This window comes from Tiliqua scincoides, chromosome 4 (assembly GCF_035046505.1).
Source record: "Tiliqua scincoides isolate rTilSci1 chromosome 4, rTilSci1.hap2, whole genome shotgun sequence".
NCBI classification, from domain to species: domain Eukaryota; kingdom Metazoa; phylum Chordata; class Lepidosauria; order Squamata; family Scincidae; genus Tiliqua; species Tiliqua scincoides.
Window position 1 is genome coordinate 168353277 of NC_089824.1, and position 26252 is coordinate 168379528.

A 26252-nucleotide genomic window follows, 5' to 3' on the forward strand; every position below is an offset into this window, starting at 1 on the left:
CTGAAGGCTCTGGTAAGTGACAGCAAGCCCCTGCATCCTCCCTTCCCCTGCCCCCATACACACTTACTGCGGCTCAAACTCACCCTGAGAGCTTGAGAACCGCTGGTTAAAGGTATAGGCACTCTGTCCTCCATTGTATCTGGTCACCCTACCTGCACTCAGCCACTACAGCAACACCTGCCTACCCTCTGATGCTGCATTAGATACTCCGCTGCCAAGGGTACCATCAGGGGGTCAGCCAGGTAGGGCACTGACTGAAGGCCATACCCATCAGAGAACCCATCTGACAAGGCTAATCCCTGGTGACAGTGGTAGCATACAATGCGCCATCCAGTGAAGGAGTCCTTGTGGACTCAAGTTCAGGATTTTGCACCAAGGTCCCCAAGAACCTGTTGCCAGCTCTGATCACTGTCACCACTCTTAAGGGTTCAGAGGTCAGCCTGGCCAGGTGAGTGCAGGCCCTCAGCTAGGGCTAGGCCTGGCCAACCCAACCCAACCCCATGTCATATCCATTGTGAGTCTGGAGAACAACTGTTCTCTCTCTTCTTTCTGCCAGCCTTTTATACAGTAGAAAATTCTCAATAAATTCTTTAATTAGTTTTTCTTCACAAACCTACACTCTGCCTATTATAAAAACAATACGCCTCGTCTGCAAGATCTTCTATTCTCTTTAAAGCTCTCCTCTGAGTCATTTCTTATTTGTAACATATCTCTTTTTATTTATTTATTTTTAACTGCTGTGCACAAAACTCCATTAAGTAATGAAGCTGAGTGGAAGCTATGAACGGAAGATGCTGACTAACTCTCATGAGCAATGACATGCTTGCATAGGATCTACACACTGATGTTATGCATGTACATTTGGCCATTACAGTGAGCTCAGTGCATAGGATTTGCAGCCTCAGTGCCAGATTCATGAGAGGTTATAGTCTAAAAAACTCTGATTGTGCTCTAGGATGTCTACAGTCAGTCAGCCCTATTGCAGAACTTACTCATTGGGAGGTGTGCTTTGGACTCCAGATCGAGTTAGGAAACTCCTTCAAGCTGGGAGCTCCTGAACTGCAAGGAAGCCTTAGAGGGGAGTTGCAAGGAGCTGCTGTAAGGATTTCTGGGTCTGTGAGCCAACAGACTGGCAGGCTGCAGACACAGCATCTTGCTGCTCGTCTACAAATCCCCAGGATGGCTTGAGATAATTGAATAGAAACTTGGTGTTCCTGTAGGTTTCATCCCTGAGGCACTCTGATAGTGTAAACAGAGAAACTCGAAGGAAGGAAGTTGAATTCCTATTTACAACAAAAATGTGGGCTGCTGCAAAAATCTCCACTAACTTGGAACACTCACAAAACCTTGAGGTCATATTATAATAATTAGGAGGTTTCAGAGCCAACTGTACCCCCTGAGATAACAAGACCTGGTTTTTGATGACGTTTGGGGTGTGAGAGATGGCTATGACATTACTTGGCTGTCTGTTTTGAAGATGGGGGCTACCACTGGTCCATCACCCTCTTTCCCTCCTCAATGCAGGCTTCCCATAAAACCTGATCACAGTGGCTCAGAGCCATTTAAGGAATTTAATTTTTAGTATCCTTTTCTTGTACACAGGAAACAAAAGCACAGGAAGGGGGATAAGCAAGGGCTCGGAGGATAGATCTCACCCTGATCAAGGCTTCAATCCTATACTAACCTAGGAGTAAGTCCCATTGGACTTAATGAGGCTTACTTCTGAAGAGACATGCCAAGGACTGTAAAAATAGCCTGTAAAAAGAAACAGATGCTTCTTTTGATAACTGAAGCTACAGGGCTTGTGCCAACTGTGGGGTTGGACAACCGTGCAACTCTGCAAACCTCACCATTTGTAGGAGTCATTTAAAAGCCCAGATACTGAACTTGTGAGATTGTCTTTTAAGTTCCTGATCCTCCTGGTTATGAGAAGGGCTTAAGCTTTGTTCTAAAACAAAAGCAGCAGAAGAAAAAATTATATACATGTCTGATTATTTTCCAAGTACAGTAAAGCCCTTTGCTCTGTTTCACAGTACTTTCCTTTTTGTACTATAATATTATCAAATTTGCAGGGTGCACTTATCAAATTATCGACTTGAGGGGAATATTCAGAACTCGGCTGATTGTGGTGAACACTGGAATGTTTCACTTGTTCATTCACGGGAGTCATTTGCTAACATAACAGATCACTTTAGGGATACTCTCAAGGTAACAAGATTCTGGTAGCTGTATGTTGTGGAGGCTCCCTGAGCAGAGTGGTGAAGTAGGAATCACCATTATAGACAGTGCTGGGACTTTCCAAGGAACCATTTGTATAAGGCATTTTAACCTCAAAACCCAAGGCCTTCTGATTAAAGGCATGACTACACTTCCTCCCCTTTCAAACGGTTCATTCTCTCTCCATCCCCTTCTCTAATCAAAGCTTTTCCCTTCTCTATTCTGACCCTCCCCCTTACTCCAGCCCCTTCCTCACATCCCTACACACATCTTAACCCCACCATCACCACCATCTCCAACCCTGTGAGGATTTTCTGAATAGAAGATTTATTCCCAGCCTCTTTCTGGTTCCCTCACCCTAGTGACCAGCTTCAGTTGCCAAGGAAACCAATGTTCTCCCACAGCGCCCCTCCCCAATCCTGAGCAGACAAAGCCCCTCTTCCCCCCCTCCCCCTGTGCTGTCTGCCTCTCCTTCCCCCTCCACCTGCACAGGGAGAGCCAGCTTCAAAACAGGGACCACAGCTGCAGAAATAAAGAGCTACACCAGGAAATGGGGGACAAGTCAGCCAATGAGATTCACCCCTGCTTTCCCACCAGGCCCAATCATGGTGCCTCATACCCCTCAGTCACAGTAGCATCTCTCCCCAACTGGACATGTGCACAGTCACAGAGATGTGCCTTACCTAGGGACCCAGAGGTTTCTCCCCAGGGAATCTGCTATCCTCTCTATGGAAAGCCCATCTGACTATGGGCACAGAGCCCCATCTACAGAGTCCTAAATGCCAGAAAGGGCATTCTTCAGGGACAAAGACATTTTAGAGAACAGGGCTTCCTAGATGACCTTAGGCCAGTCGCTATCTCAGCCTCACCTACCTCACAGGGTTGTTGTGAGGACAAAAGGAAGGGAGGAACTACGTACACCACCCTGAGCTCTTTGGAGGAAGGGTGGTATAAAAATGTGGAAAATAATTAATAAAGCAAAGGTTAGCTAGAACTCACCCTTAGTCCCCAAGTCTCCTAATAACAACAAATGCGACCATTTTGGTATGACTAATAATTCACATATCAGCAAATCAGCAAACCAGCTGTTCCTCCTCCTAAGGGGGAAAAATACAGATATCTATAACTTTTCCCTTGTGAGGACAAAAGCGGGGGAGGGGGTAGAAGAGGCAATTAAGAGCAGAAAAATTGCCAGAGGAGAAGGTGTTAAGTACACACACACACACACAAAAACCGATTCCCAAGCTGATTTTGGTTTTGAGACGAAATGAGAGCAAAATTACGCACAATTGCATGCCATGTCTCATTTCGGCCAGAGGGTTGCTGCTGTGTTAGCCTCAAAGAACAGCAGACAAAGAAGTGATCCAGAGGGTATCTTTGATTGGATCAACTCTAGTTGTTGAAAAAGGAATGCAAACATTTGATCTACGCAGGTTTTTTCACCAGGTATAAGTGTACAAAGCCACATTTTAAAAGATTTTGACCTGTGTATCATGGCTGGGGGCATGTACACTTGGCTGCGATGAGAACAAAGGAGTTTAAAGTCTTTTATCCGTGAGCCTGACAGAAGCTCAACTTCTGCCTAGAACACGTGCATTTTAAAATTGGTGCTGTGGCAATAAAAGATATCATTTATACTTATCCAATATCTGTCCATATTCAGGGGATAATTCACTGCATCTCTTATATTAAAGAAACCAAAGCTTGTTTGTGTAACTGAAATCTAGAAGGCATTTCAAGGTTGTTATTCCAAGATAAAACTTCTTATCCCCAGAAACAAGAATTCCAGGATATTCCTGCCATGCACATCTTGCTGACTACTTACCCTTACAGGCTGGTATCCCTCTCTCTGAAGCTACATACCTACATGTATTAAAGCAGAGATTGTTTCACAGAACCCAAGGGTGTTTCAGTGAGACATCAGTATGAGAGACTAGCTTTGTTGAAAGACAGTTGGCCACACTATGGTTCTTCCATAGGGCTAGGGAGGAGCTGGGTTGTAAATTCAGTTCAGCAGGGTAATGGTTTGACCTAGCATGCCTGGTCTATGTTCTGGGTGAATTTTTTGTGCACACATAACATGCTACAGAATCCTCAACAGTGTAAAGGAGTTCTGTAGCAGATGTACTGGGATTCTTTGGCAGACAAGCTGGTGTGGAAAGGGTCCCACGAAAACCACTGCAATAGAGCCTGCAAGTTACACAATCACTTACTTTGGGGAGAAAGAGAACCCCCTGTATGCCAGAAATTGTTGGTTTGCTTTCAGCTCCCTTCAGCCTACAATTTGGATCAGAGGTTCAAGGAAGCCTTTGGGTTGTCAATCCAACATAACAGATTTTAAAAATGGGCTTGAGACAATGTCTGAACAAGCAATTCCTATCACTAACATGGGAGGAAAAGTCATGGCACACATTAAACTTCTCAAATCAGAAGATTACACTACAGGGTACTGTAGGATAACCTGGCACAGCCGCAAATATGATTCCTGACAGAATGCAAACACAGAAAATGCAACATTGTATTGCATGTATGGTGCAGATCAATTGTGCACTGGTTTCTAAACTCAATTTTTATTTCCAGTATTGCACAACTTACAATCACTTTCACTGAAAGGTTTCAGGAAAACAATTCCCCTTTCAGTTCACCCTTTAGCACTCTTCCAGTAGCAAACGGTGTGTTAATGGATCACCACAGTAATTGTTAATGGAAGGACACTAAGAATTAATAGTGAACTAAATGCAGGAACATTGTCCATGAACACTTTCAGCATTTACAAAAAGCATACACACAGCTTGGAGAGATTTTTTTTGAGAGAGAGAGAGATGTGCCAAAAAATAGTGCAAGTGTTTGCCCATTCAGAGTGAGGACTGATGCTCATCTAGGAAGCTTTGTGCTCATTCTGAGTTGGCTTCATGACATAGGCTACATAGTGTTATGTCATCACACTCATTACATAATCTAAAAATGACTTGGATCATATTTCCAGGAAATAGAAAACAAACCTAAATGGCACCAGAGCAGTAGCTAAAACGCAAAAAGACTGTTGGAACAGCTAAGGATAGCATATTCTTCTTCCAAACCACCTTCTGGTCCACAAAATAAAATGACCAAATGTAAGAAAAATGTGTCTCTAGCACTTTGCAGCACACTCTAGACCAGACAGAATGAAAGTTCAGTCTCCTTCCCCACCTCCAGAGCTGTCAGGATGGAATATCTTCCTTTGTAGTCCAAAATAGGAAGGACTAGGTAGTAAACCTCCACTGATACCAAATGCAGCCTGAGTGACACATGATAATATCAGTAGTCCCACCAGTGCCAAGACCTGTTAAGCATATGCTTCAGTCCAAATCTCATTCAAGGCAAACTGCTGCCTGGAATTTTGAGGCCTTATAAAACAACCTGAAAAGCTGTAGTCACCAAGCTCCGAACATCCCAGGAAGATTATGCCACCCCCAAGGTGCCTACAAGGAGAATCTGATGAGAGGACTGTACAGTGCCCAAGGAAGGCTGAGTGGCTGAGTGGGTGGGCCATATGATGTGGGGGCGTGGGTGTGGGAGAGAAGATTTCAGTCTAGATTATTAGAGCAGAGAAGGACAACATGGGATTTCTAGATAGAAATGGTGGAGAAGATTAGTGCCAGAATGTGTTTTACTATTGATGTTGTGAGCAATGAGGCCTGGACAATTCAGCAGCAGAAACTCTATTCCGCCTTCTGCTGCACTTGCCCAGAGTGTGAAAGGGACAACTCCACAAATTAAAAAGTTTTTCTCCTTGCCTTGCAATATAAACACATAGACATCTGGTGGGGTGCCAATATCATCGAAACACCTCACAGCGATACTTCTTTTGAAATTAGGCTGTAGCCATATTTGTGAAATGTGTCTTAACCCAATTATTCACTTGGCTAGTAGAACATGACAAAAGTTCTACAGAGGTTCTTCTTAGGGGAGGGGGTAGACAGCTAAAGAGTCAGGTATCCTTTTTCTGGATCACAATTTGTAGCAAAGACAATGCATCTCCCTGCCTCAGATGTCTTTGGGCTTCTTTTCTACTATAGGGAAGTACATATTATGTAGAGGGAATACCCCTTTTCTGGCTTTAGAACAATGGTCTTTAACTTTTCAAGAAGTAGGTTCCTCCCCAAACCCCAATCTGTAATGTAAGATTCACCTTTAAGAGCTCAGTGAGCAGGAGGAGTGGGTTAGGGAGAAGCCATGCTTCCTCTTCCTCATTCTTTTCCTACCTGGTGGCAGCTAACCAGCAGTGGTAGAGCTCCCAAAATGTTTAATAGATCAAATACCCCTGGGGCGAGCCTCTAGGACCCTGCAGAAGCCTCTCTGAGGCTCCTGATGGGGTCGGAAACTGTGCTTCTGGTTTCCTGGAAGCAAAGATTATAGCATTGGGGAAGCTTCCCTGACACAAGCTCAGGTCGCGTGAGGCTCCATGAGCCTCACATGAATGGGGGGGATTTCCGTGGGGGGGGTGGAGACAGCCCATAGGGGGCGCTATAGCGGACCTTTGCCCAGGGTACAGGACTGGGGAGGTCCACCACTGCTAACAAGTGTGTCCTGCTATTATATCTTCTGCCCCTTCATTCTTTCCAGAACAATTTGAATGAGTGGAGGGATAGAGAGTGATATGGTTAACAGCATGCACTCATTTTTGAAAGGCAGAAGAAGATAAAGAGGAAGGAAGCTGAGGCCATGGGACCGCAGGCCTAAACCTTAAAACAAAATGGTGGTGGCAACAAAATCCACCTGAGGTAGAGTTGCAATCCATTTCTGGGTCTTAAACCACCTGATGAAGACTTCAGTTTCAGAGCATAGAGGAAGCAGAAGAAGCTCACTCTTTTTACATTGTGGAAAAACAGAGCACCCATAAGATGAAGCCAGCTGGAGAGAGTTTATCAAATGCAGCTTCTGCACTACATGTGATCGCCAGGGATGTTTAAAGCAGTTCCAGTGCCAAGATTCGCTCCACTGTCTTCTAGGGTCACACCTGCCACCTCTATGCATGATCTGTAGCCACAGCTGAAACCCAGCTTGAAAATCACTGGCTGGGGGCCAGACTCAATAAATCTATCAAGCATGGCAGAGGCACTTCCAACTTAATTTTTCAAACTCAGGTCTTATGGATCTATAGATGCGTGTTAACTTCAGAATAGTTTGGTTCATGGTTGAATACAAATAGCTCTTCAAGAAAAGGCCTAGCATTGGTTTGTTTTACCTAACACTTAATGTCCCTGGCACATTCTGAAGTTACACTGATACATGTCTACCATATAGGTTTAAAGATTCTACCATTAAAAAGTAATGTCAGGAAAAGCCTCCAGACTACACCAGCCAACCCCATTCCCGATCAGGAAAACAAAATCCAGTCAGAGCATAGACACTCCCTGTCAGGCTCACTGTGGAATGGGTGGTTTCACTGGAGATGCTGCTACGATACACAATGAGAGATGCAGGTTCTGGGGAAGCCTAGTGAAAGAGAGGCACAGGCACACCCACACAAGACTAGCTTCCTATTGCTTTTATCTTTTTGCAATAAGTGAGAGGTCGGGAGAGGAGAACAGCTTATTGTCCTTACTGGGAAAGCTATCAGTGCATCTGTAGCCAGCCTGCCATTGTCTAGCTCTTTGTGAAGAGAAATCCGGCTGAACTGGGGCACACACAAGGGGCCATTCATATCCTGGCCATTGCATCTGTTGTATCACAAACACAGCAGAGCAGCAAGAATGCAAATAATGGCACCAAAGCAGGGCCAAACCAGGCCCCACTATACGAAACATGTTAGCCCCAGAGAAGGAAGGCTCCCTCCTAGTTAGAATTATAACTCCAAAGAGTACCAGGGAGAAGTCCTTTTTCTAAGATCTAGAGAAGCACCACAGGACACTGGCTGCCCTCTCCCAAAATGGGTTCCTACTATAATATAGCACCAGATAATCACAATCTGAGCATCATTTCCCACACCATTCTGACATGAGAAGAACAGGAAAAGAGAACAAGAATAAGAAAAGAGCAAGAGAGAGAATGTGTGAAAGGCAAGGGTAGAACTGTGATTCCACAGAAGCACAGGATTTGGCACTGAAAGCAGAATTCAGCATTGCCAAGAATCTCAGCTTTGACATTAAGGCTATGAAGAAGCAAGTGTCCAATACCGGATGAAATATCTGCAGCCAGGAGGGGCAGGGGGTGGGAGACACATTCAGAAGCGGCAACATAAGTGAAGAGATACAACCATTATCTAATTTGCTTGATTTATACAATTTGTAAAATTCAGCTTTACATGGAAAAGCAGAATTTGGGTGACCTTGGTGCAGAACAGCAGAGGGGGAAAACAAAAGCCAGGTGGTACAGCACTAACAATGTGTCTTATTTATGTGGAAGACACAGGTTCAAAGCCCCACAATGAAATGCTCCATCTCTAAGGGTACAATCCTAACCAACTTTCTAGCATGGAGGTAGGGGCAATGCAGCTCTGAGGTAAGAGAACAAACATTCCCTTATTTTGAGACCTCCACGACTGCGATCCAATTGCAGGATGCAGCACATGCCCCATTGGCACAGCTATGTCAGTGCTAGAAAGCTGGTTAGGATTTGGGCCTAAGCCTAACATGTCTGTCTTGCTGAGCTGTTTTGAGCATAAATCTGCTAAGAATTGTTAAGCATCTTGAACACTGAAAACCACTACAGAAAGGCCAGTGACATCAAAACCAGACAGAATTTCCAGACTGGTCCAGGCCAAACAGTAAAATAAAAGGAGAAAGCATTTCCAGATGGGTGACAGGATAGATTTGATCAGTGGAACCCATCAGATTAGTGGAACTCATTCAGCCTTCTCCAATGACCTATGACACTAACCAATACTCACCAGTGTAGCCTTCTTGGCATTCGCAGGTATAACCTCCTTCACGGCTCTGGCAGTGCCCATTGTTGCCACACGGGTTGGAATAGCAGAGGTCAATCTCAGTCTCACAGTAGTCACCAGTGAAGCCAAGTGGGCAGCGGCAGCGTAAACCATTGACAGGGTGGATGGGTCGGAAAAGGATGGTATCAGAGGCAATGAAGGGTGCAGAGCTGTCAAATTTCAACACTGAGACGCAGCGCATGTAATTCTCACAGGGTTCCCGCAGACAAATATTGTCGTCAAAGGGCAGAACCCGCTGCTCTGAGATGGCAGCCAGGAGGGTACGGTTGAGGTAAAGCTGCTCCTGCAGGTCCTCAGAAGGAATATAGCGCCCCCCATGGGCTCCAACTGGCAACAAAACCGACAGGCTGACATTAAGAATCCGGGCTGCCTGCACATCTGTGTCATTCTGGATGTTGAAAAGGACCACATGGTCCCGGGGAGCAGAAAGCACAGTGGCCACTCCTTCAAGGAAGAGGGACAGGAGTGGTGACAGAAAACGTTCCTGGGACATGTTCTCTAGACGCAGCGTGATACTGTTGGTCAGCATCTCATCTGTGATGATGGTCACCTGGAGTGTGCACTGGGCAGCCACACTGTGAATCCCATCTGTGGAAAGAGAAGAGAGACAAAGTGAATGCCTGTAGAGCACAGAGAAGGGAAGAATGTGCCGGCTATCCTGTAGTAGAGTGAGCTTCCACCCAGCTATAGGGAAACAAGCTTCTGTCTCATATGATAGTACAGAAGGAGGGGTCTGGCACTCACGGTTGCTAAAACAGATTGGTTCCTCCTCCTGTTCAGCATACACCAGCTCCATGGGCTTGACCAAGCTACTCTTGGATCATCGGGGATTGAAAGAGGAGACCAAAGTCTGGTCATTGGAGACAGAATACTTCCCAACCCCAGAACCATTCCCACAACTGCAGACAATAAGTCACCATCTGCTAACTGAGTAAGAGACACTTTTTCAAGTGGGTGCTCCTTTTTTATTTAGCAGGGGGAGAGTAACCAGCCCTCCTCACCCCAGCAGTGTCTTTTCTAGTGGCTGCCTGCTGGTGTTATTCTGCATCTTTTTAGATTGTGAGCCCTATTGGGCCAGGGAGCCATCAGTTATTTGATTTTTCTTTGTCAACCGCTTTATGAACTTTTTGTTGAAAAGCGGTATATAAATACTGTTAATAATAATAATAATAATAATAATAATAATAATAATAATAATAATAATAATCTTCTAGTCAACCCAGTACAGTGTACACAATACAGAATGTGATGCCTTTGCCCTTCCTAGTCACTGCCCTTTTATTGTTCTCAAGAGTTCTTTTTCTGTTTATCTGTCCCATGGAATCTGAAGAGCGTATGAAGGACCATGCTGTAGCACTGCCATTGCTAAGCAGGTCTGGGTTTGGTCACTGCCTGGATGAGAGATTGCACAGAAATCCTACATATGTTGCTGAGATCCATGGAAGAAAGACAGGATTTAATTGCAATAAAGTATGGGCTAAATCGTATAGATTACATGTTTTTTTTAATACTGTATTTAAAACTGAGATTAGTCACATGAACACAGAGTATCCCCTCAGAGATGCTGGTTAAATCCCCAGGGCTTTCAAATCAAAGCTGGGGGTTACATTCATCATTTCATTTACCCTTGTACTAATGTGTCCTGCTTTGCTCCTGTCCGTACACATCTTTTGCAGAGAAGGGGAACAGACTTTGCGATCTCAATCCTGTCTTAAAGAATTTCTGGAATACATAACCCCTTTCTTTCAAACAAATGCCATTAACTACCTCTTTAGGAGAACAAATTAGCATAGCCACATATTTTCTGCCACACTGAAGAAGTGAATGGGTTAGTATTCTCCTCTGCAAGGATGAAAACTGTTCATGCAACACACATGACTCAGAAATGTTACTTAAGTTGTTCCCTATAGGATTTTCTTTCCAGTCAATCACTATTTAGTTTCAGAGTAAGGAAGCTTAATGGGCTTGGGTGAGTTTTTGCCTTCCACATGTGACAGCTCCCACCTGTCCGCAATCCCATCAACAGCAAATTACAATGCCAGTGACTTGGGGACACATGGGGGTTGGAAGAGGTCTATGCAAACACCTTCCAATTCTGCAATTATATTGCTGTTCAAGCAAGATATCCAAGGTTCAACCAAGCACTGAATGTCAGAAGTACTCCACCTTGCCCCATGAAGTGAAAAAACTGCAAACGCAGACGAAATCTGTAAGAATTTGAACAGTGTTTCTCAAACTGTGGGTCAGGACCCACTAGGTGGATCGTGAGTTGATTCAGGCAGGTCCTCATTGATTTCAATATTTTATTTTTAATATATTAGACTTGATTCTCCCATGGTCTGTGACTGAAACCAAGGGCAGGAGGTCTGGTCTAGAGGGTTGAGCCTCCATTTGCCTGAAGATAACATCCGAAGGTCGCCAGTTTGAGGCCACCGGCACCGTGCGACCTTGAAGCAGCTGACAAGCTGAGCCGAGCTATTCCATCTGCTCTGAGCATGGGAGGATGGAGGCCAGAATGTGCGACCAAATCAAGAAAGAAACATCTGAATGTTGTGGTTTCCTGAAAGATAGAAACCTTCTTTCAAATTGTAAAAATCCCTACGGGGATTTAATGTGCCTGCCTATGTAAACCGCCTTGAATAAAGTCTAAGGAGAAATCTGAGGACCAAGAAAGGTGGTATAGAAATACCTGTATTTATTATTATTATTATTATTATTATTAATTATTATTTTTATTTGGGGAAATGTTACAGATCTATGTATATGCTTTTACCAATGATCGTAAATGGGACTTACTCCTGTGTAAGTGCGGGTAGGATTCCAGCCTAGGATTGTTAAAAATGTTCCTGCTCGAGGATGTCACTTCCAGTCATTACATCATTTCCGGTGGGTCCTGACAAATTCTCATTGTGAAAAGTGGGTTTCAGTACTAAAAATTTGAGAACCACTGTATTAGAACATTTGAAGGGTCTCATAGCCATCAGATGTAGTTGTAGGCAAAACCCCAAGATTAGCATAAAATGAAAATCAGGAATTTTACAAAGATAATGAAGAGATGCACAAAGGTATGTTCAAATAATCAGAGACATTTGGTGCCTGATCAGATTCGGATTCTTAGGGCAGGACAAGAGAACTAGACCTTGCAAGAGGCATAGAGCTACCTTTCACAGCTGCCTGGAAATTACTGCACAACATAATATGCAGTACAACATCATGCTTTCATCATCATCATTGGCTTTCATCATTGGCTGATGGCATGGGGGAAGGACAGGCAGGCAAGCACACACAGAATAATGAGACTGTCACACATTACAAAATATTACAAGGAAGAGCTTCCACGTGCTATATCCCTGCTCTAGGTGCTCTACTACATGGGCCATGAACAGGTGCAGTTTTATTCTCACAGCTTGTATAGCTGCTTTTACCTATTTGGTTTTGATGCTAAAAATAGTTGAGATTTTTTATTTTGTCTGATGAATCTGTTGCATTTTGTTGAGAACCCAGCAGGAGGCCAATCAGGTGGGATAATTATCAAAGACAGGCAGGCAGGCAGGCAGGCAGACATGCATAAGGATTTAAAAAGAGCTGGGATGACCACAGTGAGCTCTACCTGCATAAACAAAAATTCGCAAATAAAATACAGTCAAGTTTTCTTATGCTTTTATACTATGGATACAGTTTTCTAGTTCCCCCACTAACACTTTGCTCTTCTCTGTTCCAGATATTTCAACAATGGATGGAATTCCTATTCCCCCAACATACTGAAAAGGGAAGGGAATCTACTGTGCTACAGTAGGAAGAATTGAGTCTACACCTCAGAACCATTACCTTAGTTCTGTAAATCACAAAACTCCAAGAAGTCACAGCCAAAGCCAATGCAAAGAGAAACAGCAGGAAGGATAAAAGTGAGAGGAACAGATAACCCAGAGTGAGACAAAGGCAGGAAGGATGACACGATCCTCGTTTCTGTCCAATGTTTTGGCTCAAGCAGGGGGACAGTCAGAAGCGAAAACAAGGGAGCTGCCTGCTCAGGAAGTAGGGGAGGAAATTCAGGTCATTCCGTTAGCCACAGGGCTCCAAAAACTGCAAGCGCTTTGTGATAATGCCCTGAATTGGTATGCTACTAGGCAACAGCATTCCTCACGTATCAGAACAATGCAACCCCCCCACACACACACACATACACAGGACCACCAGGCCTTGTATTTTGCTGAGAGACTGGTGCAGGGTGCAATCGTTTGGATGATTTGAAACCAGAAATGTTATGCTAACAACCCTCCCCGCCACACACACCTCACTATAATCCCTACTACATTAATGACAGACAGTGGAGGTACCAGGACCACACGATGCTCTTGCCCGGAAGGCCTCGCAAGCTCCAACAGTAAACACATCAGTCACACAGCATTTGATCTGAAGCCCAAGCACTTTCTCTCTCCTCCTTCAACAGATGAGCGCCACAGGGCATGGACTCGTCTCTACCCTTACATAACCCTGCAGTGCTCTATGTATATGGATGTGTAAAAGAAAATTAACACAGTTTAATTATGACAACAACTGCTCCTACGACAATGGAAGCCACGGGAGCAAGGACATCATAAAGCAGTTGCGGGAAGGATCTGTGACATGTTTGCCATTCTCAATTGCAGAAGTTAGATTCCTATATTCTATTAAACAATAATGAATGCAAAGTCGTTTTCACACACACACACAGGTGTTTCCCCAGTTCACCACTGGGGGGGTCTCCCATCTCCTACCTGTTTTAAGTCAATTTGACCCCATTTCATGGGACCAACAACAGGGGACAGAGCTAATTGAGTAAGATGACTGCCTGCTACCTGACAGAAATAAGAAGTAGAAAAGCCCAGGTAAGAATAATCAAGGTAGTTAATTTCCCCACCCCCAAAGGATGAGAGAAACCCTAGATGTTGGTTAGACTTTGCTGGGAGAGCTTCTCATTGCCCCCACCCTTGCCATCTCCCTTCTCTGCCTTTTCAGAGCAGCCTGCACTGAATCCGTTTAGTCAAACACTGTCAATTATTAACTGCTTTAATCTGAGCAATGGCAGGAATCCACTGGCGGAGCGGCTGCCAGGGGCTGTGATTGGTAAGTATCTGGCACCACCACACTGAGGAATTCCGTTGGGAAATTAGCTCAGCCCCCACCTCACATCAATTAGAGGCTCTTCCATTATATTTCAGATTCAACTGCACGTGCAGCAAAATAGAAGAGTGCATAAAAGCAACTCTCAGAGAGGCCCTGGACTAGAGCATAGACCAGAGCTGCAGCAGAACTGTGATGATGCAGGAGGTGAAACCGGGTCTGCTACCAAGTTGGTTCCTTACACAGTTAGTGACCAAGCGGTCTTTTAAGCCCTGATGCAGATTCATTACTCAACTGATCCTTACAGTGACATCCTTCACCAGGGATTCCAATGGGCTATATTTCTCTCTCATTGGTGAGAGGAATGCTTCCCTTCTAGAAAGACATCTTGGAGCCAACATCTCTAAAAGAGAAGAGATGGACAAAAGCAGAAAGCTATGACTAGAAAAGATAAGGGAGGAACAGAGTTCTGCCACTGAACCCAATGAAGAAGGTAGAGAGGAGTACGTTAAGCAAGAAGCTCAAAATTCTGCCGGCTGGCAACTCCCTCCTGGCAATTCCTTAATACCAGCCATGAAATACATTTTATGGGCCCTAATAAGGCTGTCAAGGCACATTCCACTGCCAGGGAAGAGCCTTAAGAATTGAACTTGAATGCAACTCCATAATATTTTACTAAATCCTGCTAACAAAAATGCAAGAGAGAAAGGGACTGAGGGGAAACCAGACATGACAGTGGCAGATCTGTGCGCTTAAAACGGGATTTGCAGCAAACAAGCGGAAATCAGGATCTTTGGGGTCTGACTTTAACAGCAAGAGTGAAGTGTGGAAGAGGGGCACTGAGCACTCCCCCAGCCAGTGGCTTACCTCCCCACAGGTAGGTTGGGAGGTGAGCCACATACCTTCTCCACAGGGGCTTTTCCCTCATTCAGGTTCCCATATCAGAATATCAGGGGTTCCTTATGGTCAGCATTACCTATGGAATACTACATAAGACATAACTGAGATACAAAGCTGGGATCATTCACAGGGAAGGACACATTATGTGCCTACTTTCTTATACACCCTGCTAACTGAGCAAAAAAGGCATCTTTTGAGAGATAGTCATCTTATACTTAGCAGGGGAAGAGCAACTGTTCCTCTTCATCCCAGCACAGTATTTTTTCCATACAGTTTGCTGGCATTTCTCCTGCATCTTTTCGCAATTATGAGCCCTTCTGGGACAGGCAACAATTTATTTATTTTGGGCACAATCCTAACTGCGTCCTGGGTTGGCACAAGTTCCTTGCGCTGCCCCAGTGGCGAACGTGCCGTAAAGTATGTTTGCGCCTCCCCTGGAGTAAGCCGCGCCTGTGCACAGAGGTGCACCGGCCTGCAAAGGCCAGATCCAGCCTCCAAGGCAGCAGCAACAGCAGCAGCAGGTGAGTCTGCACCAGGCAAGGAGGTGTTTCGGGACAGGGGGAGGGCGGATGGCAGGTGGGACAGTGGACAGGCAGGTGGGAAGGGGAACCTGGATCCAGCTGTTATGCTGGATCCTAGCGCCATTCCCAGGCAGCATGGAATGGCTCCAGGCTGCTCAGTTCTGCTTGGATCTGCACCACTTTGTCAGGTGGTACGGATCTGAGTAGAGCCATTGAAGAAGAGCCCTCCTTATATGTCTCTTTGATTTGATTCATGATGATAGCCTGAGACAGGATAAGAGGAGTAGAGCCTATCTTAGCCTTGCTTCCTATCCCAGATAGTTTACTGTGATACAGAGTTCTCCCAACACCAATTCTTGCGTTATTCTAGGGCACAACTGCTCAGTATTGTGGCTCCATGTGCTCTGTGCACAAAGTCCCCTGTGGAAGCAAGCTGTTCAAATGGCAGCCTTCTGAATTCCTGTTCCTCACCTTACAATTGTACAAACATGACCAACAGCCTAGTAATAAGTGAACGTCACCAGTGAATTCAGGTTTAGGTATAAACACTTCAACAATGTAATTACGCTGAGCCAACTGGAGTTAATTATAGTAACATCACCAATGGTAATTAACCTTTGTCGGCCTCTGAAAACAGTCCCCCTGCAATGGTTAGTAAATATTCCTGCTAAGCGAGGAGATAAGGGGATTTCTTTTCCATCTAGGGTAGAAGATGCACCACCTGAGCAGGGAAGCGGAAACCCTCCCTCCTGTGGTTCCCAAGTTAAGGGATTCATACAACCTGCATTAGAAAGCCAAGGAATGCCCTTCTTTCTGCCGAATGAATAGATTTTGTGGCCACTTGGGACATGGAAAGAGGGAGTACCTGAAGATCAGGAAGCAAAATCAAAGAATTAATTCCTAGTCATCTACGTACTAAGTGACGCTGGAAGCTTTCTGACATACAGTCCCTTGCTTGACAGAGGATGGTTTTCCATCCACCAGTGGTGGATGTAGTGATAGCTTATACAGGCTGTCCCTCGTTATCTGTCAGGGTTCTGTTCTAGAACCCCTAGTGGATTAAAAAAAAAAAATGTGGATCAAAAATCAGTGGAAAAATAGATTTAAAGACCCACTTCAGGTTTCTTGCCCCTTCATTGCTCCTAATGGAATAAGGTTGTGCCTCGACATCTGCAGGGGTTTGATTCTGGAACTCCTGCTGATACCATAAAATGTGTTAAATAAAAGCAGTTTAAAAAAATTTAAAAAAATGCATCCCTTTACAACTGTGGTTTAAAAACAGCTTTTCTTACTGTTATAGAGAGGTAGTCAGCAATTAGAAATGCAAAGACTAACTGCCTTTGCCTGGTTCAGCTGAAGAATGGAATGATCACTTGCATGACTATCTCTCTAAAACAGTAAGAAAAGCCGTTTTTTAAACTGTGATTTTAAAGAGATGCATTTTTCCCCTTCTCCAGGAATCAGCATATTCCTTCTCATATGCAGTGGCCATGTGTGTTGAGTCAAATCTGTGTATTAAAAAATCCATGTATAACAAGGGTGGACCTGTAGTTTAGAGACATCATCTTATATAGAACACTAATTAACCATATTAAGAAAATGGTCATGTGGGGCTGTTAGTAGAGAGAAAGATATTGAGCCACTCTGCATATTAAAAGTTGAGTTTTTTGCTATTCTTCTTGTCCAGGTTTGTCCACGCTAAAAACATTACCTGTGACCCCAAAACTATCCACTGGAAATCATGATCATCAGTGATCGATGGTAGTTTATAGACCTAGGACAATAACTGCCTAGATATGCATTTTTTATTCATGTACTCTAGACCTGAGAGTTTTGTCTGCAGATTACGTAGAACCAACATGTTTCTGCCTATTTCCTAAGGTTTCAGGAGCATTTCTTAAACTGCCGGCAGAGAATGAGCTCCATGTTGCAAACCTATGGTCTTCATTGTAGCAGACCCTCTTCCCAACGTGAGCCAAATGACCTCCTGATTCTCACTGGAATTCAGAAGGATGTTTTTGGTCTGAAAACATTACAGTAAGTAACACAGCACCACTAGCCCCTCATAGCTGCCTGTCCTGCCCTGGCCAGGGGTCCTGTTCTACCTCAACCCCACAAGACTGGCTTCTGCTGAGCCATCTCGTAAACTGAGACCCTACTGTTGGAGAACAAAGGTGAACTTGAGTTCTCTCCCACAATGTTACCCCCTCCTTTCAAGAAAACATGGCTGCTTCACCATAGCCTCAGCATCTCCATGGCAACAACTACAACACAAAGCAACCCATCAGGCCGCACTTTCTCCTTGAGACACTGAAAGCAAAAGAAAGCACATTGGCAACACTACACTCAGCACATCCCATGACCCTGACAAAGAGAAAGGCTTTGCCTCAGAGAAAATGGGGAACAAAGGACAAGATGGCAACATACGGACCGCCTTGTGAACAAACCTTGCAGCAGCATCAGTTAACCTGTCCCCTGGCTGAAGCTGTCCCCAGCTGCTATTGCAGTTACCTTTGCAAGACTTATGGAGAACCTGGGCAGGTCACATCCTCCATGTCTCAGAATTGCTCAGCGAGTACTATATATAAAGAAAGCTTATATCCTTGAATGGCTCACGGTCCGGCTGCACCTTTACAACCATGAGAAGCAGGGGTCTTGGGCCAGAACTTGGGTCAGAAGATCAAACACTGGTATTGGTAGGGATTAGCTTAGATAACTCTAAACATTGCAGCAGCTTCTTCACAGTGCTGTCAAATTATGCTTGCACAAGCCTTTGTGCAAGCACAACCTAATCCATGAAGAGTGGGAGAAATACTTGCTGCTGTTGCTGCAGGTGAGTTTCAGTACCGCCAACATGAGTGGCAGAAATGGCAAGGGCGTAATTTCCCCTACACATCTTTTTCTGTCATATGATGGACATTAAATTAGCACATTTCTTCACTATAAGCACTGCCTTCTAAAAAGAACTGCCCTCCCCAAGAGTTAGGCTAAGGGACAGCTTTTACTATATCGACATCCAATTGTATCAGAATATGCAAGTTTATGAATTATGCAGACTTTGCAATCAAGCAGAGCAGACAAGCTGCTAGTCCTCAGGCACTTAAGGAGTAAAATTATTTACCCATCAAATATTTTAGATGCTCCAGGCATTGACTTATATGTGGCTAAAGCACCAAGAGCTTGCACTTATTGGGGCACTGGTGCCTGTAACTCCAACTCCATCCCTAATACAGAACATCCTCTGACAGCCATTGTCTCCCAATTTCAACCTTTGACAACAAGCTATGTCCTTGCCATGGCTTAGTGTACCATTCCTAGATTAGAGGTTTGGAGGACCATCTGAAGAGGTTACGAAGGCCGTCTGGTGAGCTTCATGGACAAGCAGGGATAGAACATAGATTCCCTACATTGAAATCCAACAAGCCAGCCACTGAACCATTCTCAGGCAGTGATGTCACGCCCAAGACACTTGAATTTCAGCTCAACTATTTTATCTCAAGTTATTTTAATCTCCCTTGTGGCACTGGATGAGTCCCCCTCATCCATATGGACTCAGCTTCAGTTTGGAAGACTGCCCTATAAACAAAAGAAATATTTCCTTTGAGATATGCAAGGAATGCAAATTTAAAATTTTTTTCAGAGGAATCAGAGAAAATGGAGCAAAAACAACAAGAGGCAAAAGAATTACTTCTTGCAACCTCCTGATCAAAATGTACATACAAAACAGAAGGGGAAAACCAAACTGTCCTGCTTGAATGCATGCATTTTGGACTTATCAGGTGGTTCATGATTCACATTCTGCAACATTCTCCACCAGGACATTCATCACGTTTATTGGACAAGGACATCAGACAAGACTGCCCCATTGAAATTAATTCCCCTATACTACATCAAGAGAAGACACTTCAGCAAACCCAAACTTTCAGTAGAAACTTTCAGAGTGAAGACTGGACCTGGCAATGCAGAGATCCCAAATTTGTCTTAACTTTAGATACTGAGGCTGCAATCTTAACCACACTTTCCTGAGAGTAAACCCTGTTGAACAAAATAAGACTTACTTCTGAGTAGACCTGGTTAACATAAGAACATAAGAACAGCCCCACTGGATCAGGCCATAGGCCCATCTAGTCCAGCTTCCTGTATCTCACAGCAGCCCACCAAATGCCCCAGGGAGCACACCAGATAACAGGAGACCTCATCCTGGTGCCCTCCCTTGCATCTGGCATTCTGACATAACCCATTTCTAAAATCAGGAGGTTGTGCATACACATCATGGCTTGTACCCCATAATGGATTTTTCCTCCAGAAACTTGTCCAATCCCCTTTTAAAGGCGTCTAGGCTAGACGCCAGCACTACATCCTGTGGCAAGGAGTTCCACAGACCGACCACACGCTGAGTAAAGAAATATTTTCTTTTGTCTGTCCTAACCCGCCCAACACTCAATTTTAGTGGATGTCCCCTGGTTCTGGTATTATGTGAGAGTGTAAAGAGCATCTCCCTATCCACTCTGTCCATCCCCTGCATAATTTTGTATGTCTCAATCATGTCCCCCCTCAGGCGTCTCTTTTCTAGGCTGAAGAGGCCCAAACGCCGTAGCCTTTCCTCATAAGGAAGGTGCCCCAGCCCCGTAATCATCTTAGTCGCTCTCTTTTGCACCTTTTCCATTTCCACTATGTCTTTTTTGAGATGCGGCGACCAGAACTGGACACAATACTCCAGGTGTGGCCTTACCATCAATTTGTACAATGGCATTATAATACTAGCCATTTTGTTCTCAATACCCTTCCTAATGATCCCAAGCATAGAATTGGCCTTCTTCACTGCCGCCGCACATTGGGTCGATACTTTCATCGACCTGTCCACCACCACCCCAAGATCTCTCTCCTGATCTGTCACAGACAGAACCCATCAGCCTATATCTAAAGTTTTGATTTTTTGCCTCAATGTGCATAACTTTACACTTACTGACATTGAAGCGCATCTGCCATTTTGCTGCCCTTTCTGCCAGTCTGGAGAGATCCTTCTGGAGCTCCTCACAATCACTTCTGGTCTTCACCACTCGGAAAAGTTTGGTGTCGTCTGCAAACTTTGCCACTTCACTGATCAACCCTGTCTCCAGGTCATTTATGAAGAGGTTGAAAAGCACCGGTCCCAGGACAGATCCTTGGGGCACACCGCTTTTCACTTCTCTCCATTGTGAAAATTGCCCATTGACACCCACTCTCTGCTTCCTGGCCTCCAACCAGTTCTCAATCCATGAGAGGACCTGTCCTCTAATTCCCTGACTGTGGAGTTTTTTCATTAGCCTTTGGTGAGGGACCGTGTCAAACGCCTTCTGAAAGTCCAGATATATAATGTCCACGGGTTCTCCCACATCCACATGCCTGTTGACCTTTTCAAAGAATTCTATAAGGTTCGTGAGGCAAGACTTACCCTTACAGAAGCCATGCTGACTCTCCCTCAGCAAGGCCTGTTCGTCTATGTGTTTTGAGATCCTATCTTTGATGAGGCATTCCACCATCTTACCCGGTATAGATGTTAGGCTGACCGGCCTATAGTTTTCCGGGTCCCCCCTCTTTCCCTTTTTAAAAATTGGCGTGACATTTGCTATCCTCCAATCTTCTGGCATCATGGCCGTTTTGAGGGACAAGTTGCATACCTTAGTCAAGAGATCTGCAACTTCATTCTTCAATTCCTTAATAACTCTTGGGTGGATGCCATCAGGGCCCGGTGACTTATTGATCTTTAATTTATCAATGAGGTCTGAAACATCTTCTCTTTTAACCTCTATCTGACTTAACTCCTCAGTCAGGAGGGGCCGTTCGGGCAGTGGTATCTGCCCGAGGTCTTCTGCCATGAAGACAGATGCAAAGAACTCATTTAATTTCTCTGCCATCTCTAAGTCTCCTTTTATCTCCCCTTTCCCTCCCTCACCATCCAGAGGGCCAACCGCTTCTCTGGCGGGTTTCCTGCTTCTAACATATTTGAAGAAGCTTTTATTATTCCCCTTAATGTTGCTGGCCATGAGTTCCTCATAGTCTCGCTTGGCCTCCCGTATCACCTTCTTACATTTCTTTTGCCACAGTTTATGTTCCTTTTTGTTCTCCTCATTAGGGCAAGACTTCCATTTATGGAAGGAAGCTTCCTTGCCCTTCACAGCCTCTCTAACTTGGCTGGTTAGCCATGCAGGCACCCTATTGGATTTAGTGGAACCCTTCTTTCTTTGCGGTATACATCTCTGCTGGGCCTCTATTACTGTTGTTTTAAGCAGCCTCCATGCACTCTGGAGAGATTGGACTCTTTTTACCCTCCCTTTCAACCTCCTTCTAACCAGCCTCCTCATTTGGGGGAAGTCTGCCCGTCGGAAGTCCAGGGTTTTTGTTAGAGATCTGCCTGGTATTCTTCCCCCAACGTGCATGTCAAAACGGATTGCAGCATGGTTAGGATTGTGCCCTAAGTCCCTGGCTCTCTGAATCCCTGCATAAAAGCAGTTACTTTTTGATATCAATATGAAACACACCTGACCACAAGGAAACCCCTTCAGAAGTGTACTACACCATGCATGCATTTTGAGGCTTCTGGCATAAAAGAACATAGTCTGTCAGACCGGAAATAACTGGTTAGTGCTTCCCACGAAAACATAGATGAATGGAGCTAAAAGGCTGTAATCTCCGATACCTTGCCCCTAAAGCCATTCATCAGTTTTCAAAGACCAACCAATGCAACCTAGAACACAGTATGACATAAGCAAACAAGCAGGTACACTCTCCTAATGGTGCCTGCATAGCAAACAGTTATTTGGTAAACTACTAATTTCTAATTTATGACTTCACAATGCAAAAGACACAGAGACATTAGAGATGTCATTGCAGTTAAAGGAAGTTCTGCATTACAAATTCAAACTGTGACTTAATTGCACATTAACAAACTAATGAGTCACAGATCTTTGAATTATTAACTGTGAATTATTCAAGTCACAAGAATTATTCACAGCAAGTCCTTTTACTCAAATGAAGCTGAATGTTCTGAAAAGTTCTCTTGGGATTGTTTTGTTTGAAGGATTTTTTTCCTTAAGAAATTTCTGTTTTGTACTACTGTTTTGTTTCAAACTCTTTTATTTCAGCTTGTTTGATAATAATCCTCACAGTTACCAAAGGCGCTCTCACACACACCTACCCTTTAAAAGAGGAAGAAGCGAAGATCATCGGTTATCCTCCTGTAGCATCTCCTTTCCAACAAATGGTTACAGGATAGAAATGCTACTGGTAAAACACTGGAACTTATCTCGACCCTAATGCTATGGAAGAATTATCTGAAAAGGTACACAGCATATTTTCCATCACAAAGAACGTATCAGAAAGAGGTGAACCAAGAGGGTAGGATTAGGGGTAGAGAAGGCAAGGTATGAAAAGTCAAGGCAGGTGCAGGCCAAGCTGCTGCTATAGTTCACCATCTGGTGACTTTTAAATTCTTCTGGGGCACACTTCTCAGTTTTGTTAGGAAGCCAGCCAGGACAGAAGTTGGAGAAGACCAAAACTCCCATCTGGCAAGTATCCCGCATATCCTGTGCAGGAATTCATGTCTCAGTAAACAGATAGCATTGGAGGGTCTGCACTGGCTGCAGGATCCAAGTCTGAAACTTTCTGCGTGGCTTTGGTTTCTGTTCCAAAAATTCTCAGAGTTATGTTCTTCCTCCTGCTCCTCCTCCTTCTCTCTCCCCTCTCAGGATCAGACTTCAGGAGACCCCTGCATTTGCTCTCGATAGTCTTGATCCTACAAAGTGCCATTACAGTCAGCAAACACTGGGTCCAGGAGTGCTGCTCTTACAATAGCTAAAGGGCTCTCAAGCTGGCTCTCAAGCTGGAGAATGCATGCCATGGATACTCCAGGCAGGAGTGGCTGATGCTCTCTACTCTTTAAATGGGCACTTTTGTCCACCTTAGATTCTGACTCCTTCAACTTTCAGCCAATGGGGTAAAGAATGGAGAATGCGAAGACCAGAGCAGCACAGGCTGCGATGGATGAGTCTTGTTCGGGTTGCAGCTTTCAGAGGCGGGAACACTGTGGGGGGGGAACCCAAGACTGAAGTTAAATGACTGCAATTTGGGGTTGGGTGGCATCAGCCCAGCTCAAAGATATAAAGGAACACAGCCGTCTGCCTGCCTGAAGCTAAACCTTTAACAAAAAAATCTACATGTGGTTTTCTAACCGTTATTCTTTGTTTGGTGAAGGGCAACAGCCACCATGGCAACAGCTGGAGCCAAGCTCGCCTGTCAGGCACTAAAGGAAAAACCACACTCTCTGGCAGAGAGCCAAAAGTTTTCCAGGCCAAAGCTTTCTTTTGGGGTAGAGGGTTTCCCTATGTGCCCCTGCAAAGCATGCCAAGCCCCAAGAAGCAACCCTCCAATCCCCCATTTGACTTTTAGCACCTGTTCCAACTTCCCAGCTCAATTCAACTTAAGACATCTTCCCACTGAACAGAAAAAAATTCTTTCTCCAAAACTCACAAGGATCAGAGGGACCTGGTTAAGGATCAGAGAGACACTACGAGGGGAGAGAAAAGGCAGTCCAGCAAAGTGGCCCTTCATTTTGCAGTACCCTTAAAGTCTGAGACTGACTCCCAACATCCTTCTGACATTTCATCCCTTTCATATACCTATTACAGCACTTTATATTTTTTATGTACCTTTGCACTTTTGTCTGGTTAGGGACTAGAGCATGGATGAAAGTCAAAAATGAATTAATGTCAATGCATAGCCTGATTTAGCTTGCAAATTTACTTTGACTTGTGAAAACATAAATAATTAGCTATATAACACATGTGAATATGTGTGAAACCTAAATAAAGGTAAATAAAAGAAGAATAAACATAAGAATGTTGATGAAGATTAAATGACATCGGACAAAAGAGAAAAGCGTATGGAAGAAATGTGAAATGTGGTTATAACCAGTGGTGTAGCTAGAGGGGGTCAAAGCGCTAAGTTTTGCAGGAAGCCTCACCGCAGCATATAAGGGGCCCCTCCCCCTCCCCTTTGGAGGATTCCCGGTGCTGGGAGCAAAATGGAGGCAACTGCCCCTTACATGCTGAAGTGAGGCTCCCTGCAAAATTCAGTGCTTTGCGCCCCCTCTAGCTGTGTCACTGGTGATAACTGAAAACAGTTGAAAGAGCAAAGCAATGAAAGTCAAGTAGATGAAAGTCAAAGTATTGCTGGATCTATTTACCACATCTATATGTATGTACTCAGAATAGCACAAGTGGGGCTCTAACCCTCATGATAACTGGTGAGGGAGACTAAATTGATAAACAGCAACTTGTTCAAGACTATTACATGAGGCTCATGGATGAGCAGGGGTCTGAATGTGGATTTCTCATTTCTGAACTCAACCCTCCTCTGCAGCCCCTACATGACACTGGCTTAGAGGGCTGACCATTACACTGGCTCAAGTTCCATCAAATTGACAAAGCACTCCTTCCCTGGGTTTGTCCCAGCCCCAAAGCCAGGGGGCACTAGGATGCAGGTCTCTTGTTATCTGCTGTGCTCCCTGGGACTTTGGGTGGGCTGCTGTGAGATACAGGAAGCTGGACTAGATGGGCCTATGGCCTGATCCAGTGGGGCTGTTCTTATGTTCTTAATTTCAAACTACCTTAAACATGCATTTTACAAAAAATGCTCCCAGATCCTTCCATCAAAACCATCGTAAGACTCAACACCCAAGTCACACTCCTTCCATCCCTCACTTACCATCTGGTCTCCTCCTGAATCCTGATCAGGAGTCCTGAAACCTGATCAAAATTTCTCCATATGATCCCTCTTTTTCATTCTCCTGAACTCTGAAGGGAGATAGCACAGAGAGGATGACCAGAAAATGTGGATTCCACAAATGGGATTAATGCTGGGTTTGCCATACCGCCTATGGGACAACTGCAGTTTGGGGTGGGTTTGAGACTTGGAGCCTTATCAAGTCATATTCCACGTGCTGATGTCCCTGGCCTTCATCAGTGTCATGATACTGAGAAAGCAGCATGTCCCTAATACACAGTTGATAAGCCAGCTTCCCCAGATGCTGCCCTGTAATTGTCTGGAGAATCTGTGGGAAAATCAAGAGGATTTGCTATAAAAATCCCATTAGGAGGGCAAAGCATGAAATCCAGGGAGTGAGGGGTTTGCAGAAGTTGCAAGATGTGTACATGCCCAGACATGAGTTAATTAGAGATCTATGTTCAGGGGGAGCCAGCAAAAGCAATTAAGATTAGTCTATGAATTGCTGTTTGGGGGTCTGTGCAAGCAAGAATGCCAATAGCCCATGCACAGACATACAAATCCGGTTGAGTTATTCCTCAAGTGACAAATAACAACCATGATTCAGAGGCAGGAAGTCAGCTCTGGGTATTCAGTGGGATTGACAGAATCAGTATTGAACAACAGAGAATTTTTAATACCTGCACAAAAAAAGGAGAACACTGGCAGGTGCAGCTTCTCCCAACAGTCTAGCACAGGGGTGTCCAAAGTTTCTGGCAGGAGGGCCATATCAGCTCTCTGACATTGTGTCAGGGGCCGGGGAAAAGGAATTAATTCGCATT

General features: G+C 44.6%; 1 protein-coding gene across 1 annotated transcript in view; it reads right to left on the bottom strand.

The window, feature by feature from the left end:
- Positions 1–26252, bottom strand: part of CELSR2 (cadherin EGF LAG seven-pass G-type receptor 2) — a 107115-nt gene that overhangs the window by 62867 nt on the left and 17996 nt on the right. Inside the window, exon 2 of the mRNA XM_066623682.1 lies at positions 9089–9733. Within this exon, the coding sequence (XP_066479779.1) occupies positions 9089–9733 (645 nt within the window). The remainder of the gene's footprint in view (positions 1–9088; positions 9734–26252) is intronic.